This window comes from Phocoena phocoena, chromosome 19 (assembly GCF_963924675.1).
Source record: "Phocoena phocoena chromosome 19, mPhoPho1.1, whole genome shotgun sequence".
In the NCBI taxonomy this organism is placed as follows: Eukaryota; Metazoa; Chordata; class Mammalia; order Artiodactyla; family Phocoenidae; genus Phocoena; species Phocoena phocoena.
Genome location: NC_089237.1, coordinates 57541385 through 57567552, shown reverse-complemented (window position 1 = coordinate 57567552; position 26168 = coordinate 57541385). Strand labels below are relative to the sequence as shown.

The following is a 26168-nucleotide window of genomic DNA, read 5'->3' as shown; positions in this document are numbered from 1 at the left end:
CCAGCCTCATCTCGAGCCCTGCATTCTCTGTGTCCCATATCACTGACCTTCTTTCAGTTCTGTGAATGCCCCATGAGTCCGCTACCACATACTTCATACATTCTGAACGGTTTTCACCTACGTTCCCCGCTTTGGATATTAGATCAAATACCACATGCTTAAAAACAAAAAAAACAAAAAACCACATGCTTTAAAAAAGCCTTCTATCATTTCCTTAACAAAGTTGAATTTTGCTACTACGGCTCTTACAGCACATGGCCTGATTACAGTTACAATTTTACATTTATTCACAATTATTCACAATTATTTGATTCCTTGCTGTTGCTCTCACTAGGCTCATTAAGGGCAAGGATCATATATTTTGCTGATCAGTTAAGTCCTAGAGACAAGCACAAGGCCGAGTGCCTGGCACAGAGCAGACTCAAACATTTACTGAAGTGAATGAAGTGAATGAATGAATGAAGTGAAAGAAGTGAATGAATGGCTGTGAATGTGTCTTTAAATTTACTTCACCTTTCCTCTATTAGTGGATCCTTGGGCTACTTCCAACTTGACACTGCTATAAATAGTTACACAGAGATGTTCACTTCAAGTTAAGTTTTCAATTATTTTCTTAAAATAAACTAGAAGACAACATAAAACTTTAAATCTCCCTAAAATGAATACACATATCTCCAATGAGAATCCCAGCGGTTTGTAAGAAAACTTCTTAAACTACACAGACCAATTTATAATTTATATGAAAAAATAAGTCCCTGAGAAAATCCAAGAAAATTAGAAAAAGCATTAGCGTGAGAGAGACTTGATTTATATTTTATAAGGTTCACTCTGGCTGTTCTTTGGAGGAAAAAAATATAATGGAATGAACAGCAGCAAGCAGACCAATCAAGAGGCCACTGCAACAGAGATGACAGTGGCTCGGAAGCAGGGTGGCAGCAGTGGAGGGAGGGGGATGTGGCGAGAGTCTAAATAATGCATCTAAAGACAAGTGAACAACCCTCGCTGATGGCCCACATGTGGGGTATGAGAGAGAGCTGGCATTGTTTACGGACCAAGGGAGAGACTCGAGGGAAAGCAGGCTGTAGTGGTGGGGAAACAAGTCGGCTCTGGATGTTAACTCTTAGGCATCCAAGTAGAGATGTTAAATAGGCAGTTAGATGTATGAGCCTGGATTCAGATGAGACTTCAAGTCTCAAAAATAAAAACAAAATCGAAAGACAAAAGCTCAGAAGAGCACCTCACAGGTAGTAAGGTCTCAATATACAGCAGCAATTACTATTAGAGAAAGATGCTACCAAAACGTTGAAAGGCCAACAAAAAGCCCGACTTCATCCTCATTTCTATACATATGGTGATGGAAAGCCTCAAACCCAAGGACAAATGAACAAGTCATTTCTCTTCCAAATACAGGAGGACATGTTAGTGATTACACAGATGATATCATCTGACATAAGCACTTTTTCAGTTATTTTCTTCTTCCAAGCCACAAAAGAGTAGGAATATTTCCAAGGCACAGCGCTTCACCAAGCACCAGCCAAATGTGAGTGCCTTTTTTTCTCTCCCCCGCCAAAACACCGTAAGGAATGATTTAGAACAAGAACACATCCAAATTCTGGTAAGGTTTTGGTCTCTGATTTAACTCATCTAGTCACAAAAGACACTCCCACGGCTAGAGGCGTGTCTCAGGAAGCCAGACACGGAGGCTCTGCTTTCAGCAGACGCCTCCCCTCTCCCGTGGGCAAGAGCCCGACCCCACAACCAACAGGAGGTCTGCAGGGTCTCCGGAAGCTGGGCAGTGAGACGGGGCATAGCTCGTGGACACCGCACTGTACTTTCTTTTCTCCGGCAGTTTCCAAATGAAATTAAGTCAAAGGAAATGAAGATCCCACAATTCTAGGGGCAAGTTCATTCCTATTAATAGGAAACTATTCTAGATGTCACGACACAAGCATATGTATAAATGGGCATGACGTGACCATGCTACCCCACACTACAGCCGATGGAAACAGGATTTTAATACCTCACTTAACCTTAATCACCTTATCTGACAATTTGAAAAAAGCTTCACACTAAGACAAAGTAACAGGAGGGAAACAGAAGGAAAAAAGTCACTTTCTGGTGGTCAGGTTTTAGGAATCTGTTAGCCCATGCATGGATAGGCTTCTCTGTTCTGAAATAAACACGTATATGACAAATAGGCTTGGCCCTTCTTATGAACTGAATCGTGTCCCCCTGCCCCCAAAATTTATGTTAAAGCCCTAACCCTCAATGTGACTGTATTTGGAGATAATGACCTTAAGGAGGTAATTAAGGTTAAATGAGTTCATAGGAGTGGGGCCCTAATCCAAAAGATAAATTTCTATTGTTTAAGCCGCCCAGTCTGTGAAATACAGGCTTCATGTACATTTATAACCCAGGGAATACTGGCTACCAGCTACAAACCTATTAACAAACTCTGGGGCTTCCCTGGTGGCGCAGTGGTTGAGAGTCCGCCTGCCGATGCAGGGGACCCGGGTTCGTGCCCCGGTCCGGGAGGATCCCACATGCCGCGGAGCGGCTGGGCCGCTGAGCCTGCGCGTCCGGAGCCTATGCTCCGCAACGGGAGAGGCCACAGCAGTGAGAGGCCCGCGTACCACAAAAAAAATAAATAAATAAAATTAACAAACTCTGAGGACCTCTTTCAAAGTGCCAGACACACCCTCCCCGCCAACTGTCTGCAGGACCCTCATTCTACCCCAGGATGAGCCTACTCCAACAGTCTCTTTACTTTTTTAACAGCTGCCTCATTTTTCACAAAACTTCACAGAATAAAGTTTACTGTTCAAAGCCAAACCCCATTTCAAGACAAATTTTAAGCTGAAAACCCAGTAACGACAACTTGTAGAAAAAAAATAATAAAATAAAATGTAAAACTCCTGGAAGGTGTAGAACCTCTTAAGCTTAAAATATAGGAGCCTACAAAGGAATATGTAAATAGCTCTAATTACCTGCAAAGTTTGAACTCTGGTAATTTAAAGATAAAACAAAAAGCAAATGAGATGGAGGGAATATTTGCATACATAAAAACATGAACATGTTTAAGATATAATATATAAAGAGCTACTGAAATCACTGTGAAAATCCCCACTTCAGAAGAGGAGAGTTTTCAAAAGAAATCCAAGGCAACTTTGAAAGTAATGTAAACTGAAATAAATTAGGTAACTTTTTTAATTAGGAAAAAAAATCAAGAAAATATTTGCTTTTTCAGGAAGTTGTCATTAATTTGTTCAAGTGACGAAAAGGATTTTATTAAGTTCTTTGGGCTGACATTTTTTTCTGCCAGTGCCTCTGGGTCATTAATACTTTTTACGTGAAAACATCAATATGACATGTGTAAGCTTTGTAAACACTGAAATAAATCAAGCTCAATGGAATAAAATAAAGAGGGAAATGTAACTGATGATACCGACTGAACCAATACGTGTGGCAACGATCCAGACACACAGACATTTTATTGATGTTGGCACTTAGTGTCTGAGGCAGGACCACCATCTTCAAGATCTTTTGGATGTAGCACCTGGGCCGTCTTAGGAGCTACATAAATAAATATGTGCTGAGTGAACGAATAAATGCATTGTGTTCACGTTTCCTTAATGAAGCAATTCCTAGATAGTCAAATGACTAAGGTACACATCACGCATCTGGGCCAGCAGAAGCCACAACCAGATGGAAGATCTGAGATACCTTCACTGTCCTCGGGATTTTCCTCTTCGTTGGAGGCTTCGATGTCCTCGTCCTCCTGAGCAGAAACGGTGGAAGCTACACTTTCACACTGAGACACATCTCGCTCTTCACGAGGCTTCCGTGAGGCCTAAAGGAGTAGAAAATATTGCTATTTGGGATTTAAGTAACTAAAAGGAAAGAAACAAACCTTCTCACACCTGAGGTGAGGCAGAACACTGGCACGCACACACCAGACCAGCAGGCCGCGTGTCCAACAAGCACTCTGGCTAGAGTGCAGTCACCTCGGGGATCCACTAACAGGCTTTTTGTGCAGGTGGATGGATGGCTTTCATCAAACTGATCAAAAGTTACGTCCGAGCCGTTTTTGGAACTACTCATTGCTATACATGTACATAGCCAAAACCCACAAAACTCCTTTTTATTTTCATATATTTATTTTCTAATAAAAATAACGTGTTGGAATGTGGAAGACAGAAAAGTATGTTAAGAAAAGTGAGAACTGCTCATAATTCTAGCAGCTAGAGATTCTAAGTATACTGCTGCATTTCCTTTCAGTCTTTTACATGCATATACGTCTGTATAAATGTTTATGTACACATGTAAACAAAACAGGATGGCCCTATGTAGTTATATATCCTACCTTTTTTTTAACACTATAATCATGAACTACACACACACCTACTTTACAAATGCTTCAAGGTACTGCTTTTATTAATGATTCCATTAAAACACTCTACCAATATATATTTCAAATTTTCCTATTTCAAGGCATTTAGGTTAATAATGCTGCAATACCTTCCTTCACTAGCATTAAGAATTATATGATTTCATAGGCAACAACTCATAGTTGTTGTTACTGAATTTCTTTCACTATTAATGAGAACAAATTCCTTTTTTTTTTTTTAATAGGATTTTCCCTTCTGAAAACTACATGTTTACGTAAAATTGTTCATTCTTCTACTGGGGTCACTTGTCTGTAAGTGTATGTGTTTATATACGTAAATGTAAGACGTTAGCCATTTACTGTACTATCTATAGGGTCCCGGCCCTGGCAGTCCTCTGTTCTGTGCCTCCTACAGACCCTGCACATCACCAGGCATCAGCTGCCAGCCTCTCCCAGGGAGAGATGCCTCAGAGGTAACACATAACAGATTCCTATTACCACACCCCAACTGTGAAAAATTACCAATATTCTTATTCTCATTTCTTCTTATTCTTAGTTTAGATATGAATATGCTATTTAGGATCCAACCTAAAGCATTAATTAAGTCAAGAGAAAAATCCATTTTCTGACATCAGAGTAATAGAACTAGATGAAATTCTGAAGACCAAAAACAAACCCATCCTTATGTTCTGAGCAAGAACACAGGGAAGACTCCTCTGGTACATTTTCTAAAAAGCCTTCAGAAGGTTCCATGAACGCTCTATTTTTGAGCATTAGCTAATAGCTACTCTGTGGGTTTTCTCAGTGCCCCACCTGTACCCTCCTCTGGCAGCATCCACCCATTCTGCGGGGCGCTGTCCTGGACGGCTGCAGAAGAGACAGCAATTCACCATGACGGCGACATCCCTCTCCTCACACGCAATGAGCTACTGCACCTCCAGACCCCTGCTTCATTATATGAGAGTATTCGTTTTAAACGGAAATGTAACACCTATAAATCTTCCACTGAGTTTTAACAGGTATTAGACATTTTGTCATTTTTTTCCTGAAATCTTTTTAAAAAGGATAAAATGCTCTACTCAAGGTTAGTTGCAACGTGAAATCTGAAACGTACTGATACACTTTTGGTACTCTATTAAAATGCATTCCTCTATCTTGTACTTTGGTGTATTAAAGAACATTTTATGGATCTTTTATCCATACCCAACATACACTGTGACATCATGAGTTGGTCACTTGGAAAATGAGTTACAGAGATTTTTAAAATTTGGATACATTTCATTATATATCAAAATATCACATTAGTTATTATTACCACTAATCTCATCAGAAAAGTCTGATTATTGTGAAGATGTTAATTAAGCTCACAGTGAGAGATACACACTTCCCAAAATTCTAATTTTTGCCTGAAAGCTGGAAATTTAAAAGTGGCAACAAATACTAATGGTTGTTTTCTTTCAAGACAGGCTCATTCATTTTCAAGAAGATGTCTGCAAAATATTCAGGTCTGAAAAACCGTATCTGTTCTGTCATTCTTTTAATTAAAAATAACATTCCATGGAATGGGGGGGGCCTAGTTCGGCTTGGAACTCAAACGACACAAGAGTGCCTTCCCATGAGACCCACTGCTCACCGGGACCGGGCAGAGGGCTCTCTGCACCCTCCCACCGTCAAACAGATGTGTGTAAGGCTCAAGATTTACCAAAGCCAATTTTTAGTTGCTTCATCAAGGGCATTCTTAAGTGAAATTGCCATTTACAAAACACAGCTGCAACTGCTCGGAGATGAAGAGCGTGCTGAGCGCGGCGGCGCCCGGTGGTGCCCGGTTCTGCTAAGGCACCAGCACGCTCACCCACAGCTGCTTTGACACCACGGACGCAAATGTCCGGACAGTGGAAAAAGGGAACATCTGCATCTTTTTATGAAAATAGCTTTGACTTCATGGAACCCTCAAAGAGCTCTGTGAACTCTGAGGACACTGGAACTTCCTGGTTAAGGAATTTTCAATAATCTCTAATAATCTTTCAATAATTTTCAAAACTTGCCGGTTTTTAGTTTTTACCCCATGGAATCTTTCTGAGAAAATGTTTTTTTAATATGACAAATCAACTCAATCAACACGGTAAACACAACTAAAGTTTTCAATTCAAACTCCAAAATGCTTATATTTTTCAAATCCAGCCCACAGAAACTCAAAAGTACTGAATCGCCATTAGTACCAAGAGAAATTTTACTCCTTATCAGTAAATAAACAAATCGTCAACTTGTGCCAAGAAACCAGCATTTCCCTTTACAGGTAAACACAAATAAAAATACAAGATACGCTGATTCACTTTGTTATACAGCAGAAGCTAACACAACACTGTAAAGCAATTATACTCCAATAAAGATGTTAAAAAAAAATACAAGATACAAAAAAGTTTCCTTCAAAGCCAATCTCTGAAGCTCAAAAAAAAAAAACTAAGTAAAAAACAGTAAGTAAAAGACTCACCACCCCTGATATACTCACTTTCTGTTTATGCTGCTGCAAGAGGTTGTCAAGATTGTGTCGTCTCTTATAGTTAAAATAGAAGTTTTTACATTGGGCTTCACTTTTAGTTCCCACCATTTTGGCAATTGCTGCCCAGTTACGACCATGTTCTACTAGACCTGTATTTTAAAAACAGACCAAACATTAACTGAGTAGTCACCTGATAAAGCAAACAAGAAAAATGATAAAATAAACTTAATTCATTGCATTCACAGTCATTAACACTAAAAGTGTTTTTTCAATTATTTATCGATATACTTCAATGCTTGCTGAAATGTGATTCACACAAAACTCATTAACAGCTCTATTTTTCTACCCAAAGTTAAAACATGCTCATTAATGGAAGGACTCAACCTTATCCTTGTTATATATCTCCCAGAAGACTAGGACAATGCTGGACACACAGTAAGAGCCCAAACACTGTAAACTGAGTGATTAGGTACAGTACTTCTAAATCTTTGGAAACAGTATATCAATACAAAGTTAATAAGGTAATCAAATGTAAGTGATTAACACAAAGTAAAGATATACTTAAGGTTCCATTTATAATCAGCATGTCTTCAGTCCATTCCCAATCAAGGATGCCCTCAAAAATATTAACCAGTTTTTTTTCTTTTAGACCTGTTGTAATACAATACATCACAGGAACCTACGCAATCTGACATTTCTTCCAACAAATGATGCACGTATGCACACATATGTGCAACGAGTATGGATATATAAATGCATAAATACAGAGAGATATTTTAGACATAGGTGTATCCAAGCAGGAATTTCTAGTACAAATTCATTAATTCATGGGAAAACCTCAATTTCCCAAGGTTAACACCAGTAGCTTCTGGAAGATAACTGGAAGATCATCTCCAGATCCTGCTGACATCTGACTATAAAAGCTGGAAGGAGTGGTGCCTGAGCAGTCACGTGCTAGGACGTGCACCTGACAAAAGCACGCTGTGGCAGAGCTGACACCTACCTACTCCACTGTGACGCTGGGACAGTCAGATGACAGTAATACACGGAAGCATGACAGTCACAGATGCGCTAACCATGGCAATAAACTTCAAACAAAAATATTTTGAAGACAGAACACTCTAAACTGCTGTATTTTTAGTAAGGTTGGTTTATATGATTCTTAAATGCATTACTCATTACCAGCTAAACAGAAAATAAATCTGAAATGCGTCACTAAAAGTTCAAGCTATTTGCAATAATTTCTCTTTAGAACTACAAGGTAAATCCTTAACCCCGAAAAGAGCTGGCTAATTTTTCTCAAAATCAGCTTACTTAAAAAATAATTTTTTATTTATAAACCAATTATCTATCCTTTTAAAAATTTTAGTTCAATCTCAAACTGTATGACATTTATAAGAAACAACAGAAGAACACAAGATCCGTAAAGTTCCAGAGTAAGATGAAGGCCACACAGCTAGCAAAGTGTCAGAAGCAGAATTCAAACCTTCATCTGTCTGGCTACAAAGTCCATGCTCTCTCCTCTGAATCATTTTATAATCAAACTTAGCCTTACTAAATGCAAACTGAGAAAGTATTTATCATTCTATTAAATGCAACTTTTAAATAAGAGAGTTTTTATATCAAATACCTTCCAAAACTTTAATAGCATTTAATCACAACTATTCTGGAAAACTGAAAGTAGCTTACTTGCTCTCTAACAAGACATTCAAAACAAAATGAGAGAGAAAAATTCCTCAGAAGTGGGCCTCTTAAACAAGGCACACTGGGGCACCTTACAGGGCACCACACCATCAAAAAGAACTCTTGGGCTTCCCTGGTGGCGCAGTGGTTGAGGGTCTGCCTGCCGATGCAGGGGACACGGGTTCGTGCCCCGGTCCGCGAGGATCCCACATGCCGTGGAGCGGCTGGGCCCGTGAGCCATGGCCGCTGAGCCTGTGCATCCAGAGCCTGTGCTCCGCAACGGGAGAGGCCACAACAGTGAGAGGCCCGCGTACCGCAAAAAAAAAAAAAAAAAAAAAAAACAGAACTCTTAAGTGTACTTCTAAATTCTACTTACCATTGTGGAAGAACAAACTTTTTTTTTTTCAATTAAAAAGAAATTAGTTCCATCTCACTCATTACCAATAACCCTAAAAACAAACAAACAAACAAAGAAAAACAAACCTGAAGAACCTGAACTACTATCATTTACCTTTTTTAGCAACTTCCATTTCTTCTTCTGTCCATCGAGAGGTTTCTACAGGTTCTGTAGAAACTGAAATAAAGACAGAACCCAATAAGCCAGAGAAAAATGAAGTCCTTCATTCATAGATTATATGGCACCAACCGTATAATCTATAGCCTAAATATTTATCTGACATAAAGCCACTTTAAAGCATTAGGTGAAAGAAACTATGGAAATAGGATGGTATCAGCCTCTCCTCTACTGTAATAGAGGGGAAAATCCCACACTCCTCAGTACCATGGTCTTCCTCAACGTTTTTTAACATTCCATCCATGTCCACATGTTTGAATGCGGTGCCTCCCCACTTCCTAGAGCTCCATCCCTTCTCTCCTGAAGTGTCAAAAGAAGCAGCCGCCCTTCTGCTTCCTGCCCAGGCAGGCGCAGTCCTCTCCTGTTCTCTGAACCCCCATCTCCCCCGAACTCCTGGAAGTCCCTGTGTTCATCCTCAGTGCCTGAAATCTAGCAAACAGATGGATCACAAACTGAACACTTTCTCCTTTACTTTAGAAAATTGAGACTCTCAGGCCTAAAATGAGCTCCTGCTATATTCTCCTTCTCAATTAACATTACTACCATCCACCCAGTCACTCCAATTATTATCAGGATCTTCAGACTAATTTTTGAAGCCTTAGACTAATTTTTAAATCTTTCCATCCATCTACCACTCACATGCAATGATGTATGTCAATTCTGGTCTCCTGAATACACTCCCTCACTGCCTGGACCACTGAATGCATAAGGATGCCCTTCTAGCTGGTCCCTCGGCCTCCAGCCCTTACCCCAAACACACCTCCTCCACACTGTCACCAGAGTTATCTTTCTAAGACACCAATCTAATCGCAACACTACTGTTTAAAAACCTCTGTAGGCCCCCTACTTTGTAAGCAAAGCAGTTCAGACAAAGCCCACCATGATCTGCCCCCATCTGCTTGTCCAACTGTTTCCTTCACTTCATTCCTGTTATTTCCAAAACTTGCAATTTCTTTCATACTTCATGTTACAATAAACTTGGTACCACTGAACCACCAATGATGGTACTCATCATTAATATGATCCCATTATAAACTAATGAAGAGAGGTCTTTAATAAGAAAGAGAAAAATGTGTGTACTCTTAGACCCAGTATTCCCTTGTCTAAGAATTTATTTCCATGAAAACTAATTTAACAGAAAGAAAATGCTATGTGAATAAAGATTTTTTTTTTCATTAAAGTGCTATCCATATTAGTTTTAAAGGCGGGAGGAGATGGCCAACATCTCACAGCCATTGAAAGTGAAAATGAAGATCACTTAGAAAGTAGAAAACATTCATGACATGTGCCCAGTGAGAACATCAGGAAACAAGGTGGCACGCACACTAGGATTACAACAAAGGAAAAAGAAAAACAGCTGTATTAGGTAGTAAGGTTGGGGCTCATGTTCTCTTTCAAAAGACTTTGATATTAAAGGCTAACAAATTTAGGGCTTCCCTGGTGGTGCAGTGGTTGAGAATCAGCCTGCCAATGCAGGGGACACGGGTTCAAGCCCTGGTCCGGGAAGATTCCCACATGCCGCAGAGCAACTAAGCCTGTGCACCACAACTACTGAGCCTGCGCACTAGAGCCCACGCGCCACAACTACTGAAGCCCACGCGCCACAACTACAGAAGCCCGTGAGCCTAGAGCCCGCGCACCGCAACGAGAGAAGCCTCCGCAATGAGAAACCCGCGCACTGCAACGAAGAGTAGCCCCCGCTCGCCGCAACTAGAGAAAGCCTGCGTGCAGCAATGAAGACCCAACGCAGCCAAAAATAAATAAAATACATAAATTCATTTAAAAAAAAAAAACAAATTTAAAGGCCAGAATTTCAGATAAAGGCCAGAATTTCAGATCAGCATTTCTAGGCCATCAATATCAGAGGTCCCTCCTGCCTCACCCTAGCACTGAAACAGAATCCCAAACAAAATTCTGGCCTGTTCGCTCCTATCTCGTCCACTCACTGGGTTCTGGCGGCGGTGGCAGAGGTGGGGGGGGCTCCTCGGTGGCTGCAGCAGCTGCAGCGCTGGCAGCTGCGGCCTCACTGGTCATGGACCTGGTGACCCGGCCCTTTCGGCGGCCCTGACTGTTGGCAGTCTTTCGGCCCCGGGGCGTGGCCTGTTCTCTCTCCTCAGTTTCTTCTGCTGTACTTTCTGTCTTATCCTTTTCCTTGGTGTTTTCTCTAGAAACAACAGAAAAAGAACGTTTTGTGTGATTTAAAAGTATACATACACCAAAAAGATTACAGCCTTGAAAATTCTTTAAATAGAAGTTGAATAAAACTACCCAACCTCCCAGTTACTTGGAATAACCGCTTGGGCTTCCCATCAATACAAACTCAACCCGCCCCAAAACACGCTCACCCTCCCCACCCTGCTTCCTGCTCCCTGGCCCCCTGACCAGCAGCTGCTGACAGTACCAGCACGCTCACGATCACTCAGTTTTCAGATCCGACTTCACCTTCAGCTCTTCCCCTTGTTAGTTACTTGTATGTGAACTAGTGCCTCGTTTTGGTCCTTTCCTCTCACTGATGTTTCTCCCACCAATTCCACCACCTCTATCTCTGTTACCTCTGCGTGTGTTCAGTGCCTTAGTAGCACAGTCACAGTCTCTTACAACAGCCTTCCTGACTTCTGCATCCCCATCCATTCTATATTGCTCATGGACCCATATTCTAGCACAACAGCTTTGGCAATAAACCATTTCCTCCATTCTAATCCTACCTATTCCCAAACAGAGCCATGCAGCCTCCTGAGTGAAGGTTACGTTTTAGCTTTCATTAAGGCTTTACCTAACTGGACCCCAACCTCCTTCCGCTTTTCTCCTTGAGGTGTCCTACGTTCCAAACCAATGAAACCACTATCTGCCATTTCCCAAAGAGGCCTGTCCATTCACACCACTCCCTCTGTTCTACCCACACTGACCACTAGCTCCTGCAACAAGTCCTCCAAACTATCCAGGCAGAAGGAAACCTCAACCTCTTCTCAATCTCCCAGCACACTTTATTGACTCTGCTCATTCCTTCCAGGCTTTTTTCTTTTCCTTAAAGAGTACTTGTATCTTGCCTAATTTTTCCTACTAGATCATCAACTACCTGGGAAGAGTACGTATCTTACGTATTTCTGCATCCTCCATAAGACCTAGCTCACAGCAGTAATAAATGAGTGCTTGTTAAATAAACTAGGGATTTTAAGAACAAAGTAAAAACAAGATATGGCAGTAACATATGAGCAGAACCACTGACCACGTGGAGGATAAATGTTTTACCTGAATAATAAAAAAAATTTTTTTATAGATATCATCTTCTTAAAGCACAAAATTAGAATGGCATAAGTATCCAACTCTTTAAAAAGCATGGCAAGTGACTTAGGCTGCTTTAGCTGCGCAAAGTTAGATAAACCTTCAGTGCTTCCAAGAAGATTATAGAAATAACAATAAATACTAAAAAGAAACTACTAACACAAGCAACAACCTGCAGGGAATCTCACACTTATTAAGTAAAAGCAGCCACACAACAGGAGATTACATACTGTACGATTCCATTTATATGAAATTATAGGAAAGGCAAAACAAATTAGTAGTTACCAGGGGCTGGGAATGGGGGGTAGGGAAACTACTGCAAAGGAGCACAGGGGAGCTTTCTTGGGGTGATGGAAATGTTCTGAGTCACGAGTGCGGCAACAGGTACACCAGTGCATACAACTGTCAAAGTATATCAACGTATACCCTTAGAAACTGGTGAAATTTAGTCTATGCAAAAGTATGCCTCAATAAAGCTGATCCTTGGAGGAAAAACAAACAAACCAGCTGCTAAGGGCCTCCTTGCACCCAACCCTGCCAAAACATGTACACAAAGATGTCAACAATAGCTGTCTCTGAGTGGCAGAATCACAGGTTAATTTTCTTTCTATTTTGCTCTCTCTTCCTGATTTGCTGTAAGGAACTAGAATTATTTTTATAACCAGGAAAACAGCAACAGCAACCACAAACAAACCAGGAAATCTGGACTTCCCTGGTGGCACAGTGGTTAAGAATCCACCTGTCAATGCAGGGGACACGGGTTTGAGCCCTGCTCCCGGAAGATCCCACATGCCACGGAGCAAGTAAGCCCGTGTGCCACAACTTCTAAGCCTGCGCTCTAGAGCCCGTGAGCCGCAACTACTGAGCCCACGTGCTACAACTACTGAAGCCCACGCGCCTAGAGCCCATGCTGTGCAATAAGAGAAGCCACCGCAATGAGAAGCCCACACACCGTAAAGGAAGATTAGCCCCCGCTTGCCGCAACTAGAGAAAGTCCACGCACACCAACGAAGACCCAATGCAGCCAAAAGTAAATTTTAAAAACAACAAAAAAAATCAGGAAGTCTATTTTATATGAAAAATAAAATCCATAAAGCTGGAATAGAAGGTGTTATATAAATGAAAACCATTTAGCAGCATTTTTACACTAATGTACACTACCTGAGGTTCAAAACAAAAGATCCTGAGGTTCTTCCAAATCGAAGATTAAATTATACTCAGTGTATCTCAGTGATGGTGTATATTATTGTGTTCATCCCTTCTGAAACAGTATGTCATGTCTGGCAAATAAGTCCATCAAGCCAAAAGTTATACTTACTGGAATATTCCACTCCTTAATTATTTCAAATAACTATTAGGTGATCAAAGCACACATCCCATTGATTCTTTTATCTAAAATTTTATACCTTCAATAGATTCAATCTCATTATTTAAAAATAACTACAACATTTAACTATTTAACTCACTTAGAGTCCTCCTTTTCATCTTTTTCTTCTTCATCTTTCTTTTCCTCCTCTTTTTTTTCTGTTTTTTCTGCTTTATCTTCTTCTTTTTCTTCTACTTTTTCTTCTTGTGAGGGTCGGGCAATTTGCTGCTAGAATGAACCATCATTTGTAAAATTGGAAAGTAAAACAAACAGCTCCTCAAATCATAATGATAAATAATAAATATCTATGCAACAAATTTATGATTAACTTATTCACCATCTACAATGTAACTAAGGGTCATGTACTAAAAACGAGTCTAATGCTCTTTAATGTAGTCTATATGTATTGCTTAAAAGGTCACACACACATATAAACACACACAAATGTTCACAGTGTCTGGATCCATCAGACAGGTGACAATGTTAAGATTCCACTTAGAAATCTGAGGTTGGTACTCTCTTTTTGTAATTCCCACATCTAATCTGTCACTTACACATTTCAATTCTACTTGAAATTTGATAATTTGTCAGACCATCCCCCCGGTATGAGATCCTTAATATGTTCCCAAATTTTTCATCATTATGGATAATACTACAAGAAACCTCTTTATGCTTTTACTCTTTTGGGGAAACATTCATTTACTGGAAGAGTAGACAGCCATGGCCATTATTAAGACTGAAGCGATTTAGGAAAGTATTATGGATATAATAAACTAAAAAGTAAAACACTCAAATATGCCTAAACTGTAATTACAACTCTGTAATCGTAAATATGTATATAAACAAAGACGAAGATAATAAGATTATGGACCCTTTTAACTCTGATGTCTCATTTGCTAAACCTGAGAAAAGTGAAATGAAACTGTGGTGTTTTAATTACGAAATCAAACAGCCTAACCAAATAGGACCGGACTCCAGCTCCCCCGCAGCACGCGGCCGACCAGCCCAGGTGTACCTTTGCCCACACAGTCTGCGCCCGGGCTGCCCTCAGCACACCCAGCATTTTCATGCCTTTGCTCAGAATACAGTAAAATCTTCCTCAACTTCCGATAGCATCTCAGTCTTTTACCACCCCCCCAGAACTACAATCTAGCTTCTTCCTTAAGAAGCCTGGCCTCTCCAGAAGGGGGCGTCTCCAGAATGGGGACCCCTTCTGGAGAGGCCTCCTTCTAACATATGGAGGAAGAATCTAAACCCTTCTTGCTCCCCACTGCCACTTCCAGAACACTGCTCAGCTGCGGTATTTAAAAACCTCCTGTTACAAATTTCAGAAAATCTACCTATGACACCTTGTTTCCTCTTCTGGTGTTACAGACTGACTCTCAAAGACTCCCAGGAGCACAGAGGTTACTTTATCACGTGGTTCGTTATGCCATGTCATTATTCTTCAGATTTCAAGATGCCTGTCAATGCCTTTTCTATCAACACAATATCCTACGGGTGAAATACTTTCAGGTCATTGCCATTCAGTCTCCCACAGGGAGTCACCACAGCCATCCTCGGTGGGCACTGCCCCCCCCCGACCCTATAATCTGACAGTGTGCCCTGCAACCACCGCCACTCACATCCATCCCAGTCCACATCTCCACTGTCTCCAGTCCAGTCCTGCTTTTTGTCCTCATCACCATCTACAATCCCTTGATGCTAGGAAATTTTCACAGCCCACCAAGAACGGCATCCACTCTTCCACTCTGACCCCAGCTAAATCGTTTCAATACCATGATTCCCTCACTTACCTTACCTGACCTTCCCAGGTCCTCACCCTGGCTAACTGCCCATTTCCTTTTCTTCTAAGTATGCATTATTGCTAGAGAAAACTAAGAAATCAGGAAGATTTTAATGGATACTTTCCAAGCATGACTAGCTCTCCTTTACAACTGGGAATGTTTTATTCATCCGACTCCCAGCACATCACAGTGATCCCAAGATCTGTCTGAAATGCTCATAACCTCACCCTGCCCGCCACAAACGTAGCATTCATCTGTCATTCTGAACCAACAAAATGACATACCAACAACAAACTCTGCCCCCTGCCTAGCAAGTGGGCTACGTAACCCAGAAAACGGTTTACAGCCCTAAGAAGTGATGGGGAGGTGTCAACTCGGCTGAAGATAAGGAAAGAGGTCTACTGTCCCTTAGACTTGAACAACACATATAACTGTATTCCCCGAATACTCTTCTGCTTCTAATGCCGACCCGGGTTTTGAAGTAAGCAAACAATCCCCCACGTACCCTGCTGCCCGAAACCATCCCACGGCTGACTGGCCCCTCCTGCAGTGCTGGTGGCTGAGAGGCAAGGGCAGCACCTGTTTCGACCAGTCAAAGGGAAGAAGAGGGCAGGATCCCTCCAGAAACGCAGCCCCCAGTTCTGCAGAGTGTGTGCGAATGAGCCAAAGAAACTGCTGGGGCTGCCAGACAGTCTGCAGAAGCGTGTGCACCTCCAGAGCAGAGCCCCACACCGAGCAGCGGCGAGTGGAGAGGGATGTGAGGGAGGCCCGAGACTGTGGACAGCACTTAACCCGGGAGACAAGCATCAAGACCCACAGCAAGGATGGCCACGGACACTAAGAAAGGAAGGAACAAACTCTGGTTTTCATAAGAAGTGGCTGGCACTGCTTCTGCTTCAGGCAGATCTGTAAAGGAAAGAGCCAGCCCCCATGGTCTAGGATGGAGGTTACAGGCCACATACCTCAACCCTTGCCAGCGGGCAAGCTGGAGCAGAAGCCCATGGTTTCAAAAGGAAACTCTTCAAAGGACCCTAAGAGACACAGGCGCTCCCATGAGCTTCTTGTCCAGGTTTCTCCCTCCTTAAGCCCAACACTTGATAGTCAATTAAAAAAAGTCTCATTCTGTTAGGGAGGTTCTCCCAACATGAAACATTCCTGCCAAACAATAAGCTATTCACTCTGAATGGCAGAGCACATTATAAAACAAAATAAAAATTCCAATGAAAAAAAGTGAAAGTTACATGTATTTCATGAAAATAAATGAAGAATAGGGTCAATTTCAGCAGGGTCCTCTCTAGCAAGATCAAATGCTAGGGCTTCCCTGGTGGCACAGCGGTTAAGAATCCGCCTGCCAACGCAGGGGACACGGGTTCAAGCCCTAGTCCGGGAAGATCACACATGCTGCGGAGCAGCGAAGCCCGTGTGCCACAACTACTGAGCCTGAGCTCTAGAGCCCGCGAGCCACAACTACTGAGCCCGTGTGCCACAACTACTAAAGCCCGCGCGCCTAGAGCCCGTGCTCTGCAGCAAGAGAAGCCACCGCAATGAGAAGCCCGCGCACCACAACGAAGAGTAGCCCCCACTCACCGCAACTAGAGAAAGCCCACACGCAGCAACAAAGACCCAACGCAGCCAAAAATACATTAAATAAATAAATTTTGAAAAGAAATATATTTTTTAAAAAAAGAAAGATCAAATGCTAGCTTATGCTGAGATTTATTACTACCACATCTGACTGGGTGTCTAACTCATATATATTTGTTAAAATGCTCAGGTCTTTAGAAAACAAATAAATAAAGGAATTCCCATTCAGCAGACAATGAAGTTGCCAAAAAGTGAAATGACCAAATTTAAGAACAAGGAGCTAGTTAAATAACAATGTACAAGAAACAGAAAAAATGAAGTACTTCAGCCACTGAGGTTTTGTTAAAGTACTTCAGGCAGTAAACAGAAAATATCTTATGCCAATCTTATCAGAGTATATTAATAACTAATGCCTTTAAAGCAACTGAATTGGAGACTACTTTCCTGAAGAGTGAAAGCTGTCGATCACCAAGAAGCATGTTTGGTTGAAGGCAACAAAGGCGGTAGCTGCTGCCCTTTACTTACTGGGCGGTCCCTACACTCTGGGTACTACACACACAACTAGTCTCCTATAAACCCTGCAAGGTAAGAACCAGTGCTCACAGATGTCACTCCCACAGATGTCACCAAGTGAAGGGACACTAGAGTGTCACAGACACAAAGAAGCAGAGCATTTGGGGATCTAAAGCTCCTTCCATTATACCCAATTCTTTAATTGTCTAAATCACCTTTTCTAACTAGCGTATAGCTAACGGTTTAGTCACAAACTCCTCCAACTTCAACCATTACTACATTTACATAAGTATATGCTTTCTGAACACCTCTGGGGAATAAAAACACGCTGGCACAGTTAAAGGGGAAGATGTTGTTGGCATGAAGGGAGAGTACAAATTCTTGTAAGAGCCCTCGAAGATCTGGAAATGAAAAATGGGGTTTCAAAACAATGACTTGCTTTACTGCAGGTCACGAGCAGGTGCCACAGGAATCCCATCTGCACAGTGACAGACTTACTACATGGGAGTTTATGCTGGAAAGTGAGATGGACTTATTACTTCTAACAAAAATGTTGCACACAAAATCAAGTTACTACTTGGCATGGCATTTACAATTCTAGATCCCAAACAGTAAAGCCAGAGAGGGGCTTTTGGTTTATAATCTTTGATGAGCATTCACTGCTTCAACTACAATTGATAAAGAACCACACTCATTCCCGTCATGGGATGCCAACAAGCTGGACTGTAACAATGGTTTGGGCAGAGTAGCCAACAGAATTTTTGAGAAAAGAGTTAAAACTTTTGCCAACAATAATCTCTGAACACAACTGTAACAAAAGTATGATTCTCTCTCATTTCCCGATGATTCTAAGATTAAAACTCATTTTCTGCGTAAATAATATGCAAGGTCCCCTATGGCAACAGCAATGTTAAAAAATCACACCTCACGGGCTTCCCTGGTGGCGCAGTGGTTGAGAGTCCGCCTGCCGATGCAGGGGACGCGGGTTCGTGTCCCGCTCCAGGAAGATCCCACATGCTGCGGAGCGGCTGGGCCCGTGAGCCATGGCCGCTGAGCTTGCGCGTCCGGAGCCTGTGCTCCGCGATGGGAGAGGCCACAACAGTGAGAGGCCCGCGTACCGCCAAAAAAAAAAAAAAAAAAAAATCATACCTCACAGATGTGGAATCTCTCAGCCAACAGCATACTACATATTCATCTGCTGAAAAAAAATTACTTCCTATAGGTAAGCAGCTGGGAGTGGGGGAGGGGAGAAGCAATCAAAGCCTGAAAGGATGCAGTGCACACGTCAGAGGAATAAATCTGGAATAAATGTCTAATCGCTCAGGATGACCCGAGGTAATTCCTACTCATTCAAACTTGACTGCATAATAGAGCAGTAGAGTGATTTTCAAATTAGTCGGATCTCTATACCTGCCAGGGTAAAAATATCCATTTAAAAATTTTTAACTTGTAACTAGATTCTTTTTTTTTTTTTTTTAAAGTCTTCTGGGGGAATTCCCTGGCGGTCCAGGGGTTGGGACTCCGAGCTTCCACTGCTGGGGGCCTGGGTTCGATCCTTGGTCAGGGAACTAAGATCCCACAAGCCACGTGGCATGGCAAAAAAAAAAAAAAAAAACTTTCTGAACTTTTTTCTATATAGAAAATTCTCTATTTCCAACTGAGACCTTCTTCCTAAACTGCAGACTTCTGTATCTAACCGCCCACTCTACATCTCCATGTGGACAAAGTCTAACAGGTATTTAAAATCTAGTACGTGCTGATTATCCCCCCAAATCCGCTCCTCCTTCCACCGTGCCCGTCAGTCAACAGCAACTCCAGCAGCCAAGACAGCCTATCTCTGCTAACCATCCTTGCATCCCCACAATCACTCCATCAGCAAAACCCACTGGCCTTACCTCCAAAAACATACCCAGAACCTGACCAGTTCTCCCCAGCTCCCGCGATAGCCTGGTCCAAGCCACTGAAATTACTAAAATAACCCCTAACTGGCCTCCCCTACATTAGAGTCTCAACAGAGCAGCCAGAAGGCTCCTGTCACAAATGAAACCTGAGGTGACTCTTCTGCTGAAAAGTCTGATGGCCTCCCCTCTCCTCTGGTATCAGCGCCCATCATTCGGTTCCACAGGAGAGAGCAAACACAACCCAACACTACCTACCTCTGAAAAACTGTCCAAGTATTTTGACACAAGCAACTAAGAAACAGAGGTAAGATTCTTTTGGTCTGAGATAGTAGTTTAGTCCATCATTTAACTCCCTCCCCTTCCAAGTTCCCAGTGAATCAACCAGAGAAATATAAAAGTAGACGGAAAATCTTCAGGGTGGCAGGACTAGACTATCAGAAAGGCTACCCAAAACGAAACTGAGCCTAGCCAGGGTCAAGCATCCCAAGGTTCAGGTCCAAGTGAGGGTACACATGGACCACCTTGGCTCTGCACATGCGTCCTGAGATGTGGGAAGGGTGCTAGCACAGAGGACGAGCGGTGCAGAAGAAAACACCACCGTGGCTTGAACTGCACAGGGACACATACGTCCCAGCAAGGAATGAAATGCTGCCCCAGATAACTTTAGGATAGAAAGCCGATGTTTCAGAGTAACAGAGACACTCGCCGTCGCACAAAACTTCCTGCTCTGTCATCACAAGCGATAGACTGCTAACCCGGCAAAGGTGAGGTATAATATAAATCAAATTATCCCCTGAGTTTATCTGGGATTGAAAAAATTAAACAGTAATACATATAATTTCTAAAAATAAATGTTATAAATACTACTTTGTAATTAGGAATAAAGCTATTGTTCAAAATTAGTAGCGGAGAGGGCAGACAGCAGAAGCAAGAAGAACTACAATCCTGCAGGCTGTGTAACAAAAACCACATTCACAGAAAGACAGACAAGATGAAAAGGCAGAGGGCTATGTACCAGATGAAGGAACAAGATAAAACCCCAGAAAAACAACTAAATGAAGTGGAGATAGGCAATCTTTCAGAAAAAGAATTCAGAATAATGACAGTGAAGATGATCCAGGACCTCAGAAAAAGAATGGAGGCAAAGATGGAGAAGATACAAGAAATGTTTAACAAAGACCTAGAAGAATTAAAGAACAAACACCTAGAAGAACAGAGGTGTTCATCTCTGTTCAAACAGAGATGAACAATACAAAAACTGAAATGAAAACTACAGTAGAAGGAATCAATAGCAGAATAACTAAGGCAGAAGAACGGATAAGTGACCTGGAAGACAGAATGGTGGAATTCACTGCCATGGAACAGAATAAAGAGGAAAGAAGGAAAAGAAATGAAGACAGCATAAGAGACCTCTGGGACAACATTAAACACAACAACATTCGCATTATAAGGGTCTCAGAAGGAGAAGAGAGAGGGAAAGGACCCGAGAAAATATTTGAAGAGATTATAGTCGAAAACTTCTCTAACATGGGAAAGGAAATAGCCACCCAAGTCCAGGAAGTGCAGAGAGTCCCAGGCAGGATAAACCCAAGGAGAAACACGCAGAGACACACAGTAATCAAACTGACAAAAATTAAGGACAAAGAAAAATTATTGAAAGCAACAAGGGAAAAACGACAAATAACATACAAGGAAACTCTCATAAAGTTAACAGCTGATTTCTCAGCAGAAACTCTACAAACCAGAAGGGGGCAGCACGATATATTTAAAGTGATGAATGGGAAGAAACTACAACCAAGATTACTCTACCCAGCAAGGATCTCATCTAGGTTCAATGGAGAAATCAAAAGTTTTACAGATGGGCTTCCCTGGTGGTGCAGTGGTTGGGAGTCCGCCTGCCGATGCAGGGGACGTGGGTTCGTGCCCCGGTCCGGGAGGATCCCGCGTGCCGCGGAGCGGCTGGGCCCGTGGGCCGTGGGCACTGGGTGGGCACTGGGCCTGCGCGTCCAGAGCCTATGCTCCGCAGCGGGAGAGGCCACAGCAGTGAGAGGCCCGCATACCACACACACACACACACACACACACACACACACACACACGAAAAGTTTTACAGACAAGCAAAAGCTAAGAGAACTCAGCACCACCAAACCAGCTCTACAACAAATGCTAAAGGAACTTCTCTAAGTGGGAAACACAAGAGAAGAAAAGGACCTACAAAAAACAGCTCATAACAAGAAAATGGTAATTGGAACATACATATTGATAACTACCTTAAACGTGAATGTATTAAATGCTCCAAACAAAAGACACAGTCTTGCTGAATGGATACAAAAACAAGACCCATATATATGCTGTCTATAAGAGACCCACTTCACACCTAGGGACACATTCAGACTGAAAGTGAGGGGATAGAAAAAGATAGTCTATGCAAATGGAAATCGAAAGAAAGCTGGAGTAGCAATACTCATATCAGATAAAAGAGACTTTAAAATAAAGAATGTTACAAGAGACAAGGAAGGACACTACATAATGATCAAGGCATCAATCCAAGAGGAGACATAACAATTATAAATATATATGCGCCCAACATAGGAGCACCTCAATACATAAGGCAACTGCTAACAGCTATAAAAGAGGAAATCGATAGCAACACTATAATAGTGGGGGACTTTAACACCCCACTTTCACCAATGGACAGATCATCCATATAGAAAAGGAAACACAAGCTTTAAATGACACAATAGACCAGACAGATTTAACTGATATTTATAGGACATTCCATCCAGAGACAGCAGATTACACTTTCTTCTCAAGTGTGCATGGAACATACTCCAGGATAGATCACATCTTGGCTCACAAATCAAGCCTCAGTAAATTTAAGAAAATTGACATCATATCAAGCATCTTTTGTGACCACAACGCTATGAGATTAGAAGTCAATTAGAGAAGAAAATGTAAAAAACACAAACACATGGAGGCTAAACAATACGTTACTAAATAACCGAGAGATCACTGAAGAAATCAAAGAGGAAATCAAAAAATACCTAGAGACAAATGACAACGAAAACACGACGACCCAAAACCTATGGGATGCAGCAAAAGCAGTTCTAAGAGGGAAGTTTATAGCAATACAAGCCTAACTCAAGAAACAAGAAATATCTCAAATAAACAATCTAACCTTACACCTAAAAGAACTAAAGAAAGAAGAACAAACAAAACCCGAAGTTAGGAAAAGGAAAGAAATCATAAAGATGAGAGCAGAAATAAATGAAATAGACACAAAGAAAACAATAGCAAAGATCAATAAAACTAAAAGCTGGTTCTTTGAGAAGATAAACAAAATTGATAAACCATTAGCCAGATTCATCAAGAAAAAGAGGGAGAGGACTCAAATCAGTAAAGTTAGAAATGAAAAAGGAGAAGTTACAACAGACACCACAGAAATACAAAGCATCCTAAGAGACTACTACAAGCAACTCTATGCCAATAAAATGGACATCCTGGGAGAAATGGACAAATTCTTAGAAAGGTATAACCTTCCAAGACTGAACCAGAAAGAAATAGAAAATATGAACAGACCAATCACAAGTAATGAAATTGAAACTGATTAAAAATCTTCCAACAAACAAAAGTCCAGGACCAGATGGCTTCACAGGTGAATTCTACCAAACATTTAGAGAAGAGCTAACACCCATCCTTCTCAAACTCTTCCAAAAAATTGCAGAGGAAGGAACACTCCCAAACTCATTCTATGAGGCCACCATCACCCTGATACCAAAACGAGACAAAGATATTACAAAAACAGAAAATTACAGACCAATATCACTGATGAATATAGATGCAAAAATCCTCAACAAAATACTAGCAAACAGAATTCAACAACACATTAACAGGATGATACACCATGATCAAGTGGGATTTATCCCAGGGATGCAAGGATTCTTCAATATATGCAGATCAATCAATGTGATACACCATATTAACAAATTGAAGAAGAAAAACCATATGATCATCTCAATAGATGCAGAAAAAGCTTTTGACAAAATTCAACACCCGTTTATGATGAAAACTCTCCAGAAAGTGGGCATAGAGGGAACCTACCTCAACATAATAAAGGCCATATAGGACAAACCCACAGCAAACATCATTCTCAATGGTGAAAAGCTGAAAGCATTTCCTCTAAGATCAGGAACAAGACAAGGATGTCTACTCTCACCACTATTATTCAACATAGTTTTGGAAGTCCTAACCTTGGCAATCAGAGAAGAAAAAGAAATAAAAGGAATACAAATTGGAAAAGAATAAGTAAAACTGTCACTGTTTGCAGATACATTGAGAATCCTAAAGATGCCACCAGAAAACTACTAAAGCTAGTCAATGAATTTGGTAAAGCTGCAGGATACAAATTAATGCACAGAAATCTCTTGCATTCCTATACACTAATGATGAAAAATCTGAAAGAGGAATTAAGGAAACACTCCCCTTTACCACTGCAACAAAAAGAATAAAATACCTAGGGATAAATCTACCTAAGGAGACAAAAGACCTGTATGCAGAAAACTGTAAGATACTGATAAAAGAAATTAAAGATGATACAAACAGATGGAGAGATATACCATGTTCTTGGATTGGAAGAATCAATTAAAAAAAAATTAGTAGCTGAAACTTGTTTAAGATGCTGGTGGGCTCTACCATCTCTGGCTAATGGACCCTGACTCCACTTTCTCTGTGGGAAGTGGGGAGATGCCCTGACTCCTCTGGTGCAACAGAGTTTCCCACATCACCGCCAATGTCCAACCTGCCATTCAGATAGTTGGTTAGCCCTTCCTGGAGCTCTGCAGCCACTGCTCTGTCTCTGCAACACTGGCTGCTGCACCAGCAGGCCCTTCCCTCCCTTCTGATTCCCAGCAGCCCCGCCACCGTTCCTCGGCGCCCTCTCTAAGCAAACCTTACAAACAAGGGGACACCTGTGCTCTGCAGCGTGTCGCCCCGCACCCCGTGCCCCTCGCTCACTACGGTCTTAGTCCTGGCCCCTCACCCAACCACCGCAGCTCACCTGACCTCTAGCAGGGTTTTACACAGTTGACTAATGAAACACTCTATACTTTTTTTTGACCAAGAAATACTGCTTCTGATGAGTGTGTCATCACATCTTGTCAGGTGGCATTGTTTTGGAGAAACAATGACCACACATCATGAGAGAACCTGTATCTGGCGACCGGGGTGACCAGGGAAGGGAAGGCGGGGGACTGTGTGAGGGAACCAGAAGAGCGTCAGGAATGCTGAAGATGGCAGCAGCCGTCCACGCCCACACGTGCCACGCATCCTGCAAGCGGTCTCAGGGTGTGGGGCGCACAGGAAGAACAGATGGGAGCTGTGACGGCGGCTGATCAGCTACTTGAAGGAAAAGAGTTTCTAAAGTACTGAACTGCGACTGTGAAAACACATACTGCACTGCATTAAAAACAATCTTTTGAGGTCAAGTGCTTTAACCCCAGAAATAAAGTTAACCTGAAACACAGGTATTTCAGTAAACAACCCTGTACTCTAGTCACCATGCTGTACTTCTCACTTCTCTCCCTTACTCTACCTGTCCCCTCCACAGACAAAAGGACTGGTAAAGGTGGTATATTTAATAGGCTGTCACGGTTCTCATATTTAATTACATTATTATTGTTAACTCTGACATGCACAATTTCAACAGCATGAAAATATAAAACTTCTCATTAATTCTGTTATACTAGAAACTTAAAATGCATTCAAAGTAGAAAATATAACACATTAAATATATATTCAAAATAATAAAAACATGCTCATAACATTCTAATTTAATAGAAATGTCAATTCCTAAAGTACACCTTACATGTTACATATAAGGCTCCTATTATAAAATTTTTCATCTTCATATTTCCACCAACCCTGAAATTGTTTCATACAATAATGAAATATACCTGATTTCTTCCTCTGCGTTTTCCATAGTTCCTTCTTACTAGGGCTTTATAATTCTCATTTTTCTTGGTTAAGTAGTAATATAAAACACAATCAGGAACACTCTACCAAAAAAAAAATTATTTTTGAGGATCCAATGAAATAAAAATTTTTTAAAGTATCAAGTAACACTTTCAAGGAAAATCTCTAGTGTTCTCAAAGTATAAAATGAGGAAAACCACAAATGGCTAGCTTTTTAAGGCAAAAATACATATATATAGTGTGTACTATCTTGATGGATAATTATAGCTGTCTTAATACAAATTATGTAAAAGATACCAGGAACTATCAGAAACATTCAAGCACTTTCTTCTTTACGAGTAACTAAATTCTCTTTCTTCCTCTATATACGTAAATGTTCAAAATGTCTCACTTTGCTCACAAACCCAACATCCAATCCACTGTGAAAAAATTTCATGAAAAATCAGGACTCTGAAATTTTAATTAGAAGTTTAATGAGGTCCAAAAAACATTGTAGCCTATGTTTTTTTACAGAAATACAATATCAGGTCATTTTTGATTAACCATGAAAATTAGTCTGTGTTCTGTGCTTAGAATTGGTCATCATATAATTGTAAATATCACTATACTATTCCCATGAGA

The 26168-nt window shown here is 41.3% G+C and overlaps 1 protein-coding gene across 3 annotated transcripts in view; it reads right to left on the bottom strand.

The window, feature by feature from the left end:
- The window catches only part of NCOR1 (nuclear receptor corepressor 1), a 120952-nt gene that overhangs the window by 49025 nt on the left and 45759 nt on the right, over positions 1-26168 (bottom strand). For all 3 annotated transcript variants that reach the window (XM_065897152.1, XM_065897150.1, XM_065897151.1), the window contains 6 exons: positions 25529-25630; positions 13893-14017; positions 11091-11308; positions 9082-9144; positions 6897-7036; positions 3724-3850 (listed from right to left, as the gene is read on the bottom strand). In XM_065897152.1, coding sequence (XP_065753224.1) covers positions 3724-3850; positions 6897-7036; positions 9082-9144; positions 11091-11308; positions 13893-14017; positions 25529-25630 — 775 coding nt within the window. The remainder of the gene's footprint in view (positions 1-3723; positions 3851-6896; positions 7037-9081; positions 9145-11090; positions 11309-13892; positions 14018-25528; positions 25631-26168) is intronic.